General features: G+C 37.6%; 1 protein-coding gene across 5 annotated transcripts in view; it reads right to left on the bottom strand.

Annotated features, from left to right (window-relative positions):
• LOC105100008 (membrane cofactor protein) overlaps positions 1 to 2,576 on the bottom strand; it is a 28,111-nt gene extending 25,535 nt beyond the window's left edge. For all 5 annotated transcript variants that reach the window (XM_064477141.1, XM_010992927.3, XM_064477140.1 and 2 more), the window contains exon 1: positions 2,358 to 2,576. In XM_064477141.1, the coding sequence (XP_064333211.1) occupies positions 2,358 to 2,478 (121 nt within the window). In that variant the 5' untranslated portion in view covers positions 2,479 to 2,576. The remainder of the gene's footprint in view (positions 1 to 2,357) is intronic.
• Between the last annotated feature and the right edge of the window lie 10,661 nt (positions 2,577 to 13,237).

Here is a 13,237-nt window from a genome sequence, read left to right as displayed (position 1 = left end):
ACTATTCCAGAAATATCTTCAAATCATCATTTTTTTTCACTGCTAGTTTGTGCCTTTCTTCAAATGTTTTTCCTTGGTTTAGTTACAGACATTTCCCTTTATCAGAGTTTTCATTTCTTTCATGTTAAAATATTTATGTTTTATTACTTTATTATGAACCCATTCTCCATTACTGCTGTAATTAGAAATGGTATTTTAACATTATCAAAGGTGAACTCCAAATATTGTGGGCTATATTTTTTTCCTTAGACATGGCAATGAAAGATTCCAGAACTTGTTTCTTAAAACAATAGTTATGGTATTAATCATCTTAGAAAGAGAAAAGTCAGTCGCTACCTGTGCCAACAATTATTTTAAGTATTTTATTTCTGTTCGGAGAGCTCCTTTCAACATTTCTTGTAAGAAAGGTCTGGTGTGGAACTCCCTCAACTTTTGTTTGTCTAGGAAAGTATTTTGCCTTCATATCTAAATGATATCTTTGCTGGGTAGAGTACTCTTGGGTGACAGTTTTATCTTTCAGTTTTCTTGAGAATGTCATTCTGTTCCTTACTGGTTTTCTGCTGAAAAATCTGCTGATAGTCTAATGAGGGTTTCTTTGTAGGTTACCATCCTTTTTTCCCCCCCTTGGCTGCTTTAAATATTCTTCGTCATTGACTTTGGACAATTTCAATGTGTGTCTTGGAGAAGGTCTTTTTCCATTGAGGTACTGAGGTTGTTAGATGCCTTCTTAGCTTCATGAAATTCTATATCCAGTTCCTTCCCAAGTTGAGGAAGTTCCTAGTTATTATTTCTTTAAGTAAACTCTCTGCCCTCTTCTCCCTCTCTTCTGGGATATCCATTACCTTAAGGTTGCCGTACCTTAAAAAGTTGGATAGCTTTTGGAGAATCTTCTCATTTAAAAAAATATTTTATTTCTCTTTCGTCTCTTACTTGTATAGTTTTTAGATTTCTATCTTTGAACTCACTAATTTTCTATTCCTTATGGTTTCCTGTATTTCCAATGCTTTCTAACGCATTCTTCATCTCATTTGTTGAATTCTTCACCTCCAGGAATTCCGTTTGGGCCTTTTTTTATTTTTAGCATTTTAATCCTTGTGGTATAGTATTAATTCTGTTTGTTAATTTTATTCCTGAGTTCATCAAACTGCTTTTCAAAGTTTTCTTATGGTTCACTGAATTTCTTCATGACAGCTAATGAATTCTCTATCAGTTAGATCACAATATTCCTGACTTTAAGTTTAGTTTCTAGGAGTTGTCATTTTATTCTTGGTACAGTGTTACTGTGGTTCTTCATAGTTCTTGATGATGCTTCATGGTTCCTCTGTCAGTGCCTCCGATGTAGTGAACACCTATTTGATTCTAATGATTCAACGGGTTAGAAATTAGAGGCCTTTCTTTTGTTCTCCAGTTGGTGGCATTATAGCACAAGCTTTTGGTTTCTATTACCTGAGCTGCCTCTGGTAATATTTGCAAGTGGGCACTTTTCATCCTCTACTGCCTCTGTCCAAGGTGTTAACCTTATCACTCCTTATGCCTCCGTGACCGTTGGTGCCTGGCAGCCGCTAGTGCCACTGGCATCATCACATAGGTCACAGGTATGGTGGGTTCTTCTGCCGCATCTGGCATCCTAAGTCACACCTCCATCACTGCAGGGGGACCGGAAGGGTGGGGCTGTAGCTGGAGTCCCACCCAGAGCCTGCTCTCACCTGAGCGCTAAATGCAAAACATGAGCGTCCCAGCCCCACACAAAGCAAGCACAAGCTTTCATGCCCCACAACCAGCACCACTGGGCTGGCCAATTCTATAAAGAACACACCAGATGCCATCCTGCAGGGTCTCCTCCAGACAATTTCAGCAGGGCACAAACACTCCACTCACAAGGCATCACCCCTTCCGAAGAACACAGGGCAAACCCTCCGCACAACACAGCACCAGACTAACAATATCCCAAGCACCTGGGTACTCAAAAGCAAGCAGTCTACCAGCACCAGATCTGTGTTCCTGTCCAGAATTGGCTCAGTCCTGGAAACCCCCTACAAGCTTTTGCTTGGGAATCCACTTGGCCCCAGTAAACCCTGGCGGTGCCTACCACCCCGCACTGCTCAGTGCCCATCACCAAGAAAATTTTCTCCTTGGACATTGGGTGGTCCCCATTCCCGTGGGTCCCCGCACAACACGACCCAGGGACACTCTGGCCACGCCTTCTACCCCAACTCCTTAAGACCCCGGGTGGACCCAGCCCCGAGAGTCCGACCCAAGCCACCAAGCAAAGCTCCCCCTTCCCTCGGCTCTGGTAAGCTTGCCCCCTGACCCGCTCCACTTCGCCTCTGGTGCGCACAGGCTCTCCAGGCACCTACCGGAGAATATTGGTAGCAGGAGCACTAGGGCCGTCAAAAGAATCCCAAAGAAGAACCAAGTCAAAAGGGGACTCTCAGGGCGGCCAGAAGGTGCCACGAGCGATGTGTAAGACGCTGCCATTTTCGAGAAGATCAGCGGGGGACCAGCCCAGCGGAGATCTTTTAAAGATCAGTTAACAGACGCAATAATCCCCGGATTCAGTGTCTAGCGCCGATGCAGGTGGGCGTGGCCTGGGCCACTGCCGGGTGGAAGTGAGGGTCTGGCGGGGCCAATGGACGGGCTGTAAGGCGGGGCCTCGGCGCCGGGGAGGCTCTCAGGCCTGCGGAGGGGGCGCCGGCCCAGGCTGGGGTTTAACCCTCCCTGGGCCAGGTCAGCTTTGAGCCTCATTCTTGAGGCATGACTGACTCTGGTTCCTCCCTCTGCAGACCTACCTTGCGGTTAATGGCGGGTTCACCGCCGCTTTGTAAACAGACTGTTAACCCCCTCCGAGGTAGGAAGGGTGGAAAGAAATCTAGGGTTGGCACGGTCATCATTGTCCCTTTTCCGAAACACCGGTTTAAAGAAGAAAGTGCATCGACCTGAGAATAGAAACCTGGGGCCTAGACAGCGGGTCACCATGGGGCAGACACCCCTCAAGACTCCACACTGGTCCTGGGCACCTGCTCAGTATTTGGCATTAGTCAGGCGTAATTCGGGAAAATAGTTGAGATTTCCGTGGTTGAGTATCTGCTCCAGAAGTCTCTCATGGCCTGATAGATTTCAAGATCACGAGAGGTTTGGCCATTGCTCTCCCAGACGCTAATGTGTCTCCCCTGTACTCCTAGGAGAGCACCCTGGGAAAGCGAACTATTAAACAACACCAGGTCATTATCATATTGGGTCTCAACTCTATGGGGCCCTTGCTTTTGAGCAACTAAATACTTTATTGAAGATGAAATATACATGCATGAGAAAAGTAAGGACGGGTGTATTACAAATTCTTGGGAATAATGAATGTCATTAGAGTTGTGATGGTAAGGAATTGGTTAGATGAAATGGATAAAGGGGAGAACTTTTCTGTTGAAACAATCTCTCAAACAACGCTGGAGAAATAACAGTAAGCAAGATTTATTTGTGGAAGTGTAAGTAAATCTGTATGACTAGTAAGTGAAAAGTAACAGGGCTGGTATTAAAGAGCAAACAAAAAGAGTTGACATTTTCTTCCTATTAGTTGCCAAAGAATAAAAAAGTCAAACAATGTGAGTAAACATATTGGAAGACCAACAAACTCATACTTTTAGTTTTTAATGTAACTTTTTTGTAGGTTAAAAGTTTTGAAATGGCATGACTTTTGAACCGCCAGTACCACTTAGAGTTTATCATAAAGAAATAATCAAAGCTGTGAGCAAAGATGTACAGTTTTGGAAGAAATTTAAGTCTTATGTGTCTAGTAGTAGAAGTAGTAAGAGCTTATGGTAGGTAAATTATGGAATTTATGAAATTCAGTGCAGCAAGCAGTGTAAAAAAATCAATGTAAGAAACTATGATATATCTAAGTGGAAAAAGCAGACTCCAAATCACTATATACATTTTACCATTTCTTTTATTAAAACAAAAGTAATAAATGATACAGATAAAACAGATCAGCTGGAAATATGCCCCAATTAACCAATACTTGAGAGGATTATGGACATTTCTTTCTTAATAGTTTTCTGTATTGATCCTATGTTATATTTGGAATCAGGCAGAAAAAAAGTTATTTGCATTCAACCTATATTTCAACTACTACTTTATTCATAGAATGGTGGGGAAAGACCCCTGTATCACACAGAATAAGGTATGAGAGGATGGTGGGGAAATGGAAATTCTCCCTATAGACCTCAAATGCATCACCTGGAATTACAAAATTTTATATATATTGAAATAATTTTATATCTGAGATGTGCCAAAGATATTCTGGGTTCAACAAACCATAGAATTTCCTCTTCATCCCAGATCAAGAAAAAATTTTGAATTCTTAGTAAAGCATATAAAACACAATGTACAAGTGTGATGTGTAAAATAAAAACACCTCAGTGTCTTGGATTATTAAATCCCAACACTCCATTATAACACAGTTAAAAGAGATGTAATTAAGGAGATAGTAAAGGCAAAGGAAAGTATAATGAGGGGGAATTGTCATTTCTGTTCATTCTTAGGGTTGTGAAGAGTGATAGAAATGTTCTGCGGCTCAATGTTGGCGATTATCTATGAAAAGAAAGAATCTATTTATTGTTCTCTGCAGCCATTTGTACACAATATTATGTGTAAGTTATACCTCAATAAAGCTGGAAAAAACTTTCGCATCTATTTTTAGACTTGAAGTAAGTTTATTTTTCCCATGGCAATATTTAAAGATAGGGAAAGAAATATGGTTAGTTTTTGATTTCCTAGTGACAGGTGCTCCATTAGATTCAAAGGTTGGGTTTTATGAAACTTTCTTTCAATCAGTGAAATTTCTATACCTGGGGTTCATCAAACCATCCTAAATAGAATTGAAGACTATCACTAAATTTCTTTAACTTATGTTCATTTAACCCAACTGAGTCTCCATCTGACAGGTTCTGAGCTTTGTTCCTTGTTTTTCTGGTCAAGATCCAAGCCAGGGATGGAGTCTTCTTGCTGTGTGGGATAGTTCTACACCTTTACTAGGTGCATAATAAATACCCATTAAATACTAAATGAAATAAATGGGTGTAGCTTTCAAGTGCATTTAACATGTCTCTGCCAATCTTCCCCCAGCGTGGACTTACAAATGCTGGGGAAGTTCTGAGAGATTTTGATTTTAATAATTTGATAATCTAAACAAAGTAGGGTTTGTCTTTGAAAGAAACAAACTACAACTGTCTGCACAGAAAACTCTTCTAAATCAGGCATGGCAAGCTGACCTGTGAAGTGAAGCTACTGTCTACCTGCTAAGCTTGAGGTCATTTTAGTGACTGAGCTCCAAGACTGTGAACTTCCTAATGTCCTGAGAGGACTAGAACTCAAGAGTTCAGGCTTTGAGTGAAGTAGGGGCTTAAACACCAGTGGTTCCTCCAACTCCTCTAAAGATTTTGTCAACTGCTAAGAGAAAATGAGGAGAGAAAGGAGAATATGCTTGTTTGTAGACCAGGTTTGAAGCTATGTGGTCACTCTCTTGTAGCTTTAGGAATGGTGGCAGGGTAGAGGTAGGTGTCTGGGGGTGTCATTGAACAGAAGCCAACTTTGTTTAATAAAACAGTGTTAGATGATATTTTGGTGCCTAAATTGGTATATTTACATTTTGCTTTTCAGAGGCAGGGGTAGCAGCCCAAAGGGACCTGTGAATGCTCTCTGAAGAGGCTTTCCCTGTCATGGTGGCTTACAAGTTAGGTATTTGTGAAACTCTGAAAGAGAATGGCCAAACAGAGGATAGTTAAGCCATTGTTTTAATGTTGGCCCTGGGAGCTCTGCCACCTTTACTTACAACTGCCATACAGTTGATCTTCTTACTTAGCTATTACTTCAAGGGCATTAATGTGGTATGCCACACACAACACAGGGGTTCTAAACTCAGCCAAGTACAGAAAGGAGGGCACCTCTCAGATGGGAAAGGTATTCATTTTGTTTCCTCTTGTCTTCTGGAGGTTTTAAAAATTAAATATATTACAAAGCACATTCCACAAGTAGGTTTATAAAGATAAAATCTTTCATTGCTTTCTCATTGTAATGGTGGAGACAGAAAAGTACATTTAAACATCATAGACTTTAACTTAACATCTCACACTTAAATGTACAAAAAGGCAAACAAAACAAAATTAAAATGTTAGCACTGGGAACAGCTTTGGAGATCAATTGTTCCAGCCCCTACTTCTCAGATAAAAAAATGTAAGGCCAGAGGTAAACAGAGTAGTCTCAATAGTACAAGTTAAGTTAGGCAATATGGAATTTTATGCATCATTAGTATATACAGCATTTCCTAAAGATAACTGAAGTTTAAAAATACCATGGATTTATTGAAATTACATTTTTCCATTGAGAAAGTGAAAACTGATACAGCATATATATTATACCAATCTGTCTAACCAGAATATATTCTGATCTATGAAAGAATAATAGCTATCTAAGGAAAAAAGGCATGAAGAAACATGAAGAAATATTAGCAAATAATGAATTAGTATTAGCAGTGGTTCTCGTCAGTAATATAATTCATGTGACATATGTTTTTATATCTTCCTCCTGTGTTTTTGAAATTCTCCTTAATAAGCCCATGCTACATGATATCATTTTTAAAATAAGAAAAATGACACACTTGGAAAAAGAAATCCTGGGTGACATCTTCTTTCTTTAAGCAATTGAGACAATTTATATATCTTAAGTGTAGTTTCCCCCGACTAAATAATGTGTGCTTTTAGCACAAGAGAAGAGGATGTAGGAATGACAGAAATCCAAATCAAGAGAAGGGAGCTTCACTAGATACTGGGGGAGCTTCAGCATCTTCATGTGCACATATTTGCATCTCTGTGAAGTCACTTCAAAGATTTTACGAGTCTCAGATCTTATTCTGTTGAAATGTATTGGCTCTTTTCCAGTCAAAATTTTAATTGAGGTGTTCTCCAGCTTTATAGTAACTTTGTCAAGGAAGGACACTGAACTAACAGGATATTTTTGTTTAGATGACAGCATGGTTGACAACTGAACTCCCCAGAATTTATATGCTGATAATCGTGATGCTAGCATTTCACATAAATTGAAACCAAAACTGTAATAAGAGATAAAGAAAGGGATTATATCATGATAAGGTCAATCAAATAAGAGATACAACATTTGTAAAAATTTATGCACCCAAAAAGGAGGACCTAAATATATTAACCAAATATTAACAAACCTAAAGGAAGAAGTAGACAACAATACAGTAATAGTATGGGACTTCAATGCTGCACTTATATAAATGGATAGATCATTTAGACAGAAAATCAACAAGGAGACATTCGCTTTAAACAGCACATTAGATTAGGTAGATATTTACAAAATAGTTGATCTATAAGGAGCAGAATACACATTCTTCTCAAATGCACATGGAACAATTTCCAATCTAGACCCTTTTTTAGGCCACAAAACAATTCTCAGTAAATTTAAGAGGATTTGGATCATAGCAAACACCTTTTCTGACCACAATGATAGTAAACAAGAAATTAATTACGTGAAGAAAACTCGAAAAATCACAGATATGTGGTGATTAAACTACTGATCAGTTGATTGGTAAGAGAAAAAATAAAAAACACACTGAGATAAATGAAAATGGAAACATAACATATCAAAAATTATGGGATACAAAAAAACTATTCTAAGATAATATTCTTATTGATAAATGCCTATATCAATAACAAGAAAATTCTCAAACAACCCAATCAGATACCTGAAGGAAGAAGAAAAAGGAGAACAAAGAAAATCCAAAGCTGGTAAAAAGAAGGAAATAAAGAACAGAGCAGAAATAAATGAAGAAGAGAATTAAAAGACAATAGAAAAGATCAATGAAACCAAGAATGATTATTTGAAAAAATAAACAAAGTATGCAAACCTTTAGTTAGACTCATCAAGGAAAAAAAAAGAGGACTCAAATAATTTCAGAAATGAGAGAGGTATTACAATGATGCCACAGAAATACAAATGATCATAAAAGACTACCATAAATAATTATACACTAAAAAATTAGACAACCTAGAAGAAGTGGATAAATTCCTAGAAATTTAAAACTTGTCAGGACTGAATCAAGGTAAAAGAGAAAATCTGAAAAGAATGATTACTAGTAAGGATACTGAATAATTTAAAAATCTCAACAAACAAAAGTCCAAGACAAGTTGGTTTCACAGGTGAATTCTACCAAACAGCTAAAGAAGAATTAACAACTATTCTTATCAAACTTTTCCAAAAAATAGAAGAGGAAGAAACAATTTCAAACTCATTCTAAGAAGCCAACATTATCTTGATGGTAAAACCAGACGAAGAGGGCACAAAAATTACAGGGCAGTATCTCTGATGAATATTAAAGGTAAAAACCCTCAACAAAATATTAGCAAACTAATTCAACAGTACAATAAGTGGATCATACATCTTGAGAAAGTGGGATTTATTCCAGGGATGCAAGGATGATTCAACATCTGAAAATCAACCAACATGATACACCAAATTAATAACATAAAGGATAAAAATTATATGATTATCTTAATAGATGCATACGTTTTTTGATAAATTTCAACATCCATTTATGATAAAAAATCTCAACAACGTGGGTATGGAGAGAAGTTATCTCAGTGTAATAAAAGTCACATATGACAAGTCCACAGCTAACATTATACTCAATGATGAAAAACTTAAAGCATTTCTTCTAAGATCATGAACAAGACAAGGATGTTGCCAGTTTTACTTCAGCATTAATATTGGAAGTTCTAACCACAGGAATCAGAAAAAAAAAAAAAAAAAGACAGAGAAGAAATCCAAATTGGAAAGGAAGAATCAAAAGTGTTACTGCTTGCAGATGACATGATATGTTTTATATATAGAACATCCTAAAGAAGCCATCACAAGCTGTTATTACTCAACAATGAATTCAGTAAATTTGCAGGATTCAAAATTAATATACAAAAATCCGATGTGATTCTATCCACTAACAATGAACAATAAGAAAGAGAAATTAAGAAAACAATCTCATTTACAATTGAATCAAAATCAACAAAATGCCTAGGAATAAATCTAATTAAGGAGGTAAAAGACCTGTTCTTGGAAAACTGTATGACATTGATGAAAAAACTGAAGATGACACAAACAAATGGAAAGATATAATATGCTCATGGACTGGAGGAACTACTATTGTTAAAATGACCATACTCCCCAGGGCACTGTGAGCTGGACTTTGGAAGATGACCAGGATCAGACAGGACCAGAGGCACTTTGGGCAACAGTGAGCTAGGAGTTCAGCAGAGAGCACAGGGCAAATAGTCTGGCTTGACTGAGGGCACGTTTTCTGAAGTGTAGCAGAAAGAGAAGGCTTGGGAAGAAACAGGGACAATGGTACAAAGCCTTCAATTATCGTGAAAGAAATGTGGACTTCATGCTGTAGGTAATGTGGTGGACAGAACACTTTTGAGCAGGGGAGGCACAGGACAGGCTGGGAGGGGAGGAGCCTGGACACAGTTAGGGCTCTGAGATGTGAGGGGAGGTGATTGTAGGAGGGGAGTCCTTCCAGAAGAGGGACCTCAATTAGGAGTATGCTCTGATTTGAGATAAAACACATGGAAGTAAATGCATCCTCATGAATAAAACTTCTCCAAATCTACATTTTATTTTTAAAACAGATTTGAAAATTCAAATCTCAAAAAGTGAACTATAAAGACAAGAGACTTTTCATTCCACTGAGAGTACATTCCTGCACTTTTAAGAAATGTTTAAACCCAAATATACATTTTCTCTCTCACTTGAACCTATTTTTCTAGAGAAGAAATGGTTTCCCTATTATTTAGGTAATTTAACAAATTATTTAACGAATAGAACTTAATTTATATTTATACACATATTTCAGTCTCACATATAAATATATTGAATTGAAAACACTAAATTTGAAGCAGAAATAATTATAAGTCAATTTATTTCAATAAGCATAATATTTTTGGTTCAAAAATTCTTCAATTAGCATAAAAAAAAGTACAGTCATCCCTTGTTTCTAAGCAAGTGCTTCATTTTTGAAAACTATATAAAAATGGGTACAGTAAAACTTCAACTCTAATTTAATTCAGAATTTGTGTTAACTTTTGCTCAAACTTATCTTTCTAAGGTGACTCACCGGAGATTACAAAAGGAAGGAACACTTACAGGGCTCTATAAAGAAGTCCTTAGGGAGTAAAACTATTTACTCTGGTTCACTCTTGATCCACTCATATCCTTCTCAAGGCAACATTTCTTTGGCCCAATTTGTGCTACTAATTGGAAAATTGTACATCAAAACCTGTACAAATGTTGTTTGGGGCAGAGGGCAGCCCCTCCTCTTTGACCGCTGGCTCCTTTGAAAGCGGCCCTGCCTGGTGTGAGGACTGAGAAGGGGCTGGGAGCTGCCCCACCTGAGATAAAGAGCTACCTGAGCTGTTTCTCTTTCCTTCCCTTTGTATGACTGACAGCAAATCCACAAAGTTTGCTTTTCTGAAATACGTGGCTGAGTCTTTATGCTGCCTTTTTACAGATGAGGTGAGGTGCCCACAAAGACAAAGATTCTGATGCAACTTGATATTATCTGATAGATTTCTTCCCCCCACAAAATTGCCTACCTTCATTGCTGGTAGATGTAGCTGGTGTCCAGATTCTTTTCACATCCCACGAAGAATTGAGATGAGACACAGAGCTTAAGAAAGTAGCGTGCGGGTTGATGGATGGTCACTCTCAAGGGGAGAACCGGCAGGCTCAGGCACGTGACTGCCCTGAGTTTTTTTGGCAAGTTGGTTACATAGAGTGTAAAAATGAATGGGCAGAATATTCATTGAGGAGGGAAGGTTTTTGGTTGTATTCCCTGATTTTCATTCCAACTCCACCTTCCGGAAGAGAAGTTGTTCTTATTTAGTCTGGATTGAAAGTGTCATGACATCAGTGCATGATGGGTATTTCTAATCTGCAAGGATAATTTTATTGAAATGAGGGCATAATGAACTAAAGTTTACATTTGAACACTGGAGATTCCTACCTTTTCCCACCTTTCCTTACTAGCTTCCAGGCTGCTCATCACCCCAAAATGTGTGACCACTTATCAGCCCAGAGGTTCCTACTTTTCTTTGTCTGCCCAGGGACCCCTAGTGCTTACGTGATATATGTTTTCCTGTGTTTGGCCTGTGTCTCTTTTTCTCTGCTCATATTTAGCTATCTGTCTGCTCTAATACCTTCAGATGACATGTTTAAAGTAAGACATCCTGTCATTCAAGTAGGGAGAAAAAAACACCTAGAGCCAGAATTTAGAGTGATTCTAATTGTCTTAAAGAGGGGAATTCTTTTTAGGAAAACTACAAGACCACAGTGTTCACACCTTACTGAGCTGACACTCCTGTTATGGCTGTGAAAGCCTCTAACTTTTTTCAGAAGCAGGCAACTGAGGCTGAATTCTTTTTGATTTCTCAGGTTGGCTTATTTTTATTAAAAGAGGTGAAGAACAAGTGCTAGACATAAACTTCATAGCTTTTCTAAATCACCAAGGAGTTACAAATAATTTTTAAAAATAAAACTTTCCCCTATTACTTTAAGAATATTTTTCTGGTAATATTCTTAGTTAAGACAAATTTGTTCAAATTCCCAATATTCAGTGCTCTTACTTTTAACGATTATGGGCTGAAATAGTGTTCACATATTTGTAAAGGCTTTTAGTAATAAATAATATATAAAACACATTTTGTGGTTGTTGAATGAATCTTAAGAGTTGGCTTTAATCTTTAAACAGAGGGGTTTCAAAGTTCCTTTCTTTACAAATAAAATTTAATCATTTTGAGGAATATTTCTCTGAGTTTGGAAATTTTATCAAAAAAATATATTTCCAACCTTAATACTTCGAGAGATCCAGGGAGCTGACTTGCCCTATAAATGTAAGTGTTATTTAAGGGAAAACAGGCAAGATGTTCAATCCCAAATTCCTACATGTTTCAGAGAAGATTAAAGGACTGTGGCTACATTCAAACAATAGTAAAATGTTAGCATTATTATAATAGAAAATAACTAATCCGACTCCAATATTAGATCTGTTCCTTTGGCTTTAACCCTGTGCTGTACTTCCTAGGCTCAGTCTTGCTAGTTCTGCAGCTTTTGTAAAGGAATGTTGCCTGTACCCTGAAATATACAGGATAGCCTATTCTCAGCACTAAACCTTTAAGGATATTAACACTTTTTCTTTCATATAAAAACAACAAGATGCAGAATAGAAAATAACATTTGATTTATTGGAGGTTTTACAGGGACAGCATAACCTGACCCATGTGGACAGTTGCAAGAAGAAAGGATTCTAAGAACAAAGATTTCTTACACCAAGATTTTTCTAACAACCAAGCATACACTCTCCCCCTTTTAGTATAAAAGGAGGCTGAATTCTGACTTTGGAAAGATGGTTCTCCAGGACGTTAGTTTGCCATCTTCTCCATTTGCTGGCTTTCCGAATAAAGTTGCTATTCCTTGCCCCAACACCTCGTTTCCTAATTTATTGGCTTGTGGTGTGACAAGCAGAATGAGATTGGACTCGGTAACATGAAGACTTTACACTAGCATTTATGAGAGTGAAAGAATCTAGAGAATTATCTTTGTAGATCTCTCTTTTCCTTCTGTTTTCATTGAGATATAATTGACATCCAGGCATACCTCAGAGACACTGTGGGTTTGATTCTAGATCACTGCATTAAAACAGACATTGCAATAAAGCCAATCATATGAATTGTTTGGTTTCCCAGTTTTATGTGACCACTGTCCTGTAGTCTATTAAATGTGCAAAAGCATTATGTCTAAAAAAACAAGGTACATTTCTTGATGAAAAAATAATTTATTGCTAAAACTTCTAACCATTATCTGAGCCTTCAGTGAGTCCTGGCAGTGACATGAAAGATAACTGAAAACAGATCATTGTAACAAATAGAATAATAATAAAAATTGAATACTGAAAGAATGACCAAAATGTCATACAGAGACATGAAAGGAGCAAATGTTGTTTGCACCAATAAACTTGCTGATGTAAGACTGACACAAACCTATAATTTCCAAACAAACAACAAACAAAAACAAACAAACAAACAACAAAAAATGAGGTATGCCTGAATAACACTGTGTAAGTTCAAAGTGCCCAACATGAGTTGGTAATGTATATATTGTGAAATGATTACTGCACTAA

Source organism: Camelus dromedarius, chromosome 21 (assembly GCF_036321535.1).
Source record: "Camelus dromedarius isolate mCamDro1 chromosome 21, mCamDro1.pat, whole genome shotgun sequence".
Classification (NCBI taxonomy): domain Eukaryota; kingdom Metazoa; phylum Chordata; class Mammalia; order Artiodactyla; family Camelidae; genus Camelus; species Camelus dromedarius.
Note: the sequence above shows the minus strand (reverse complement) of the source record. Positions and strands in the feature narration are given on the sequence as shown.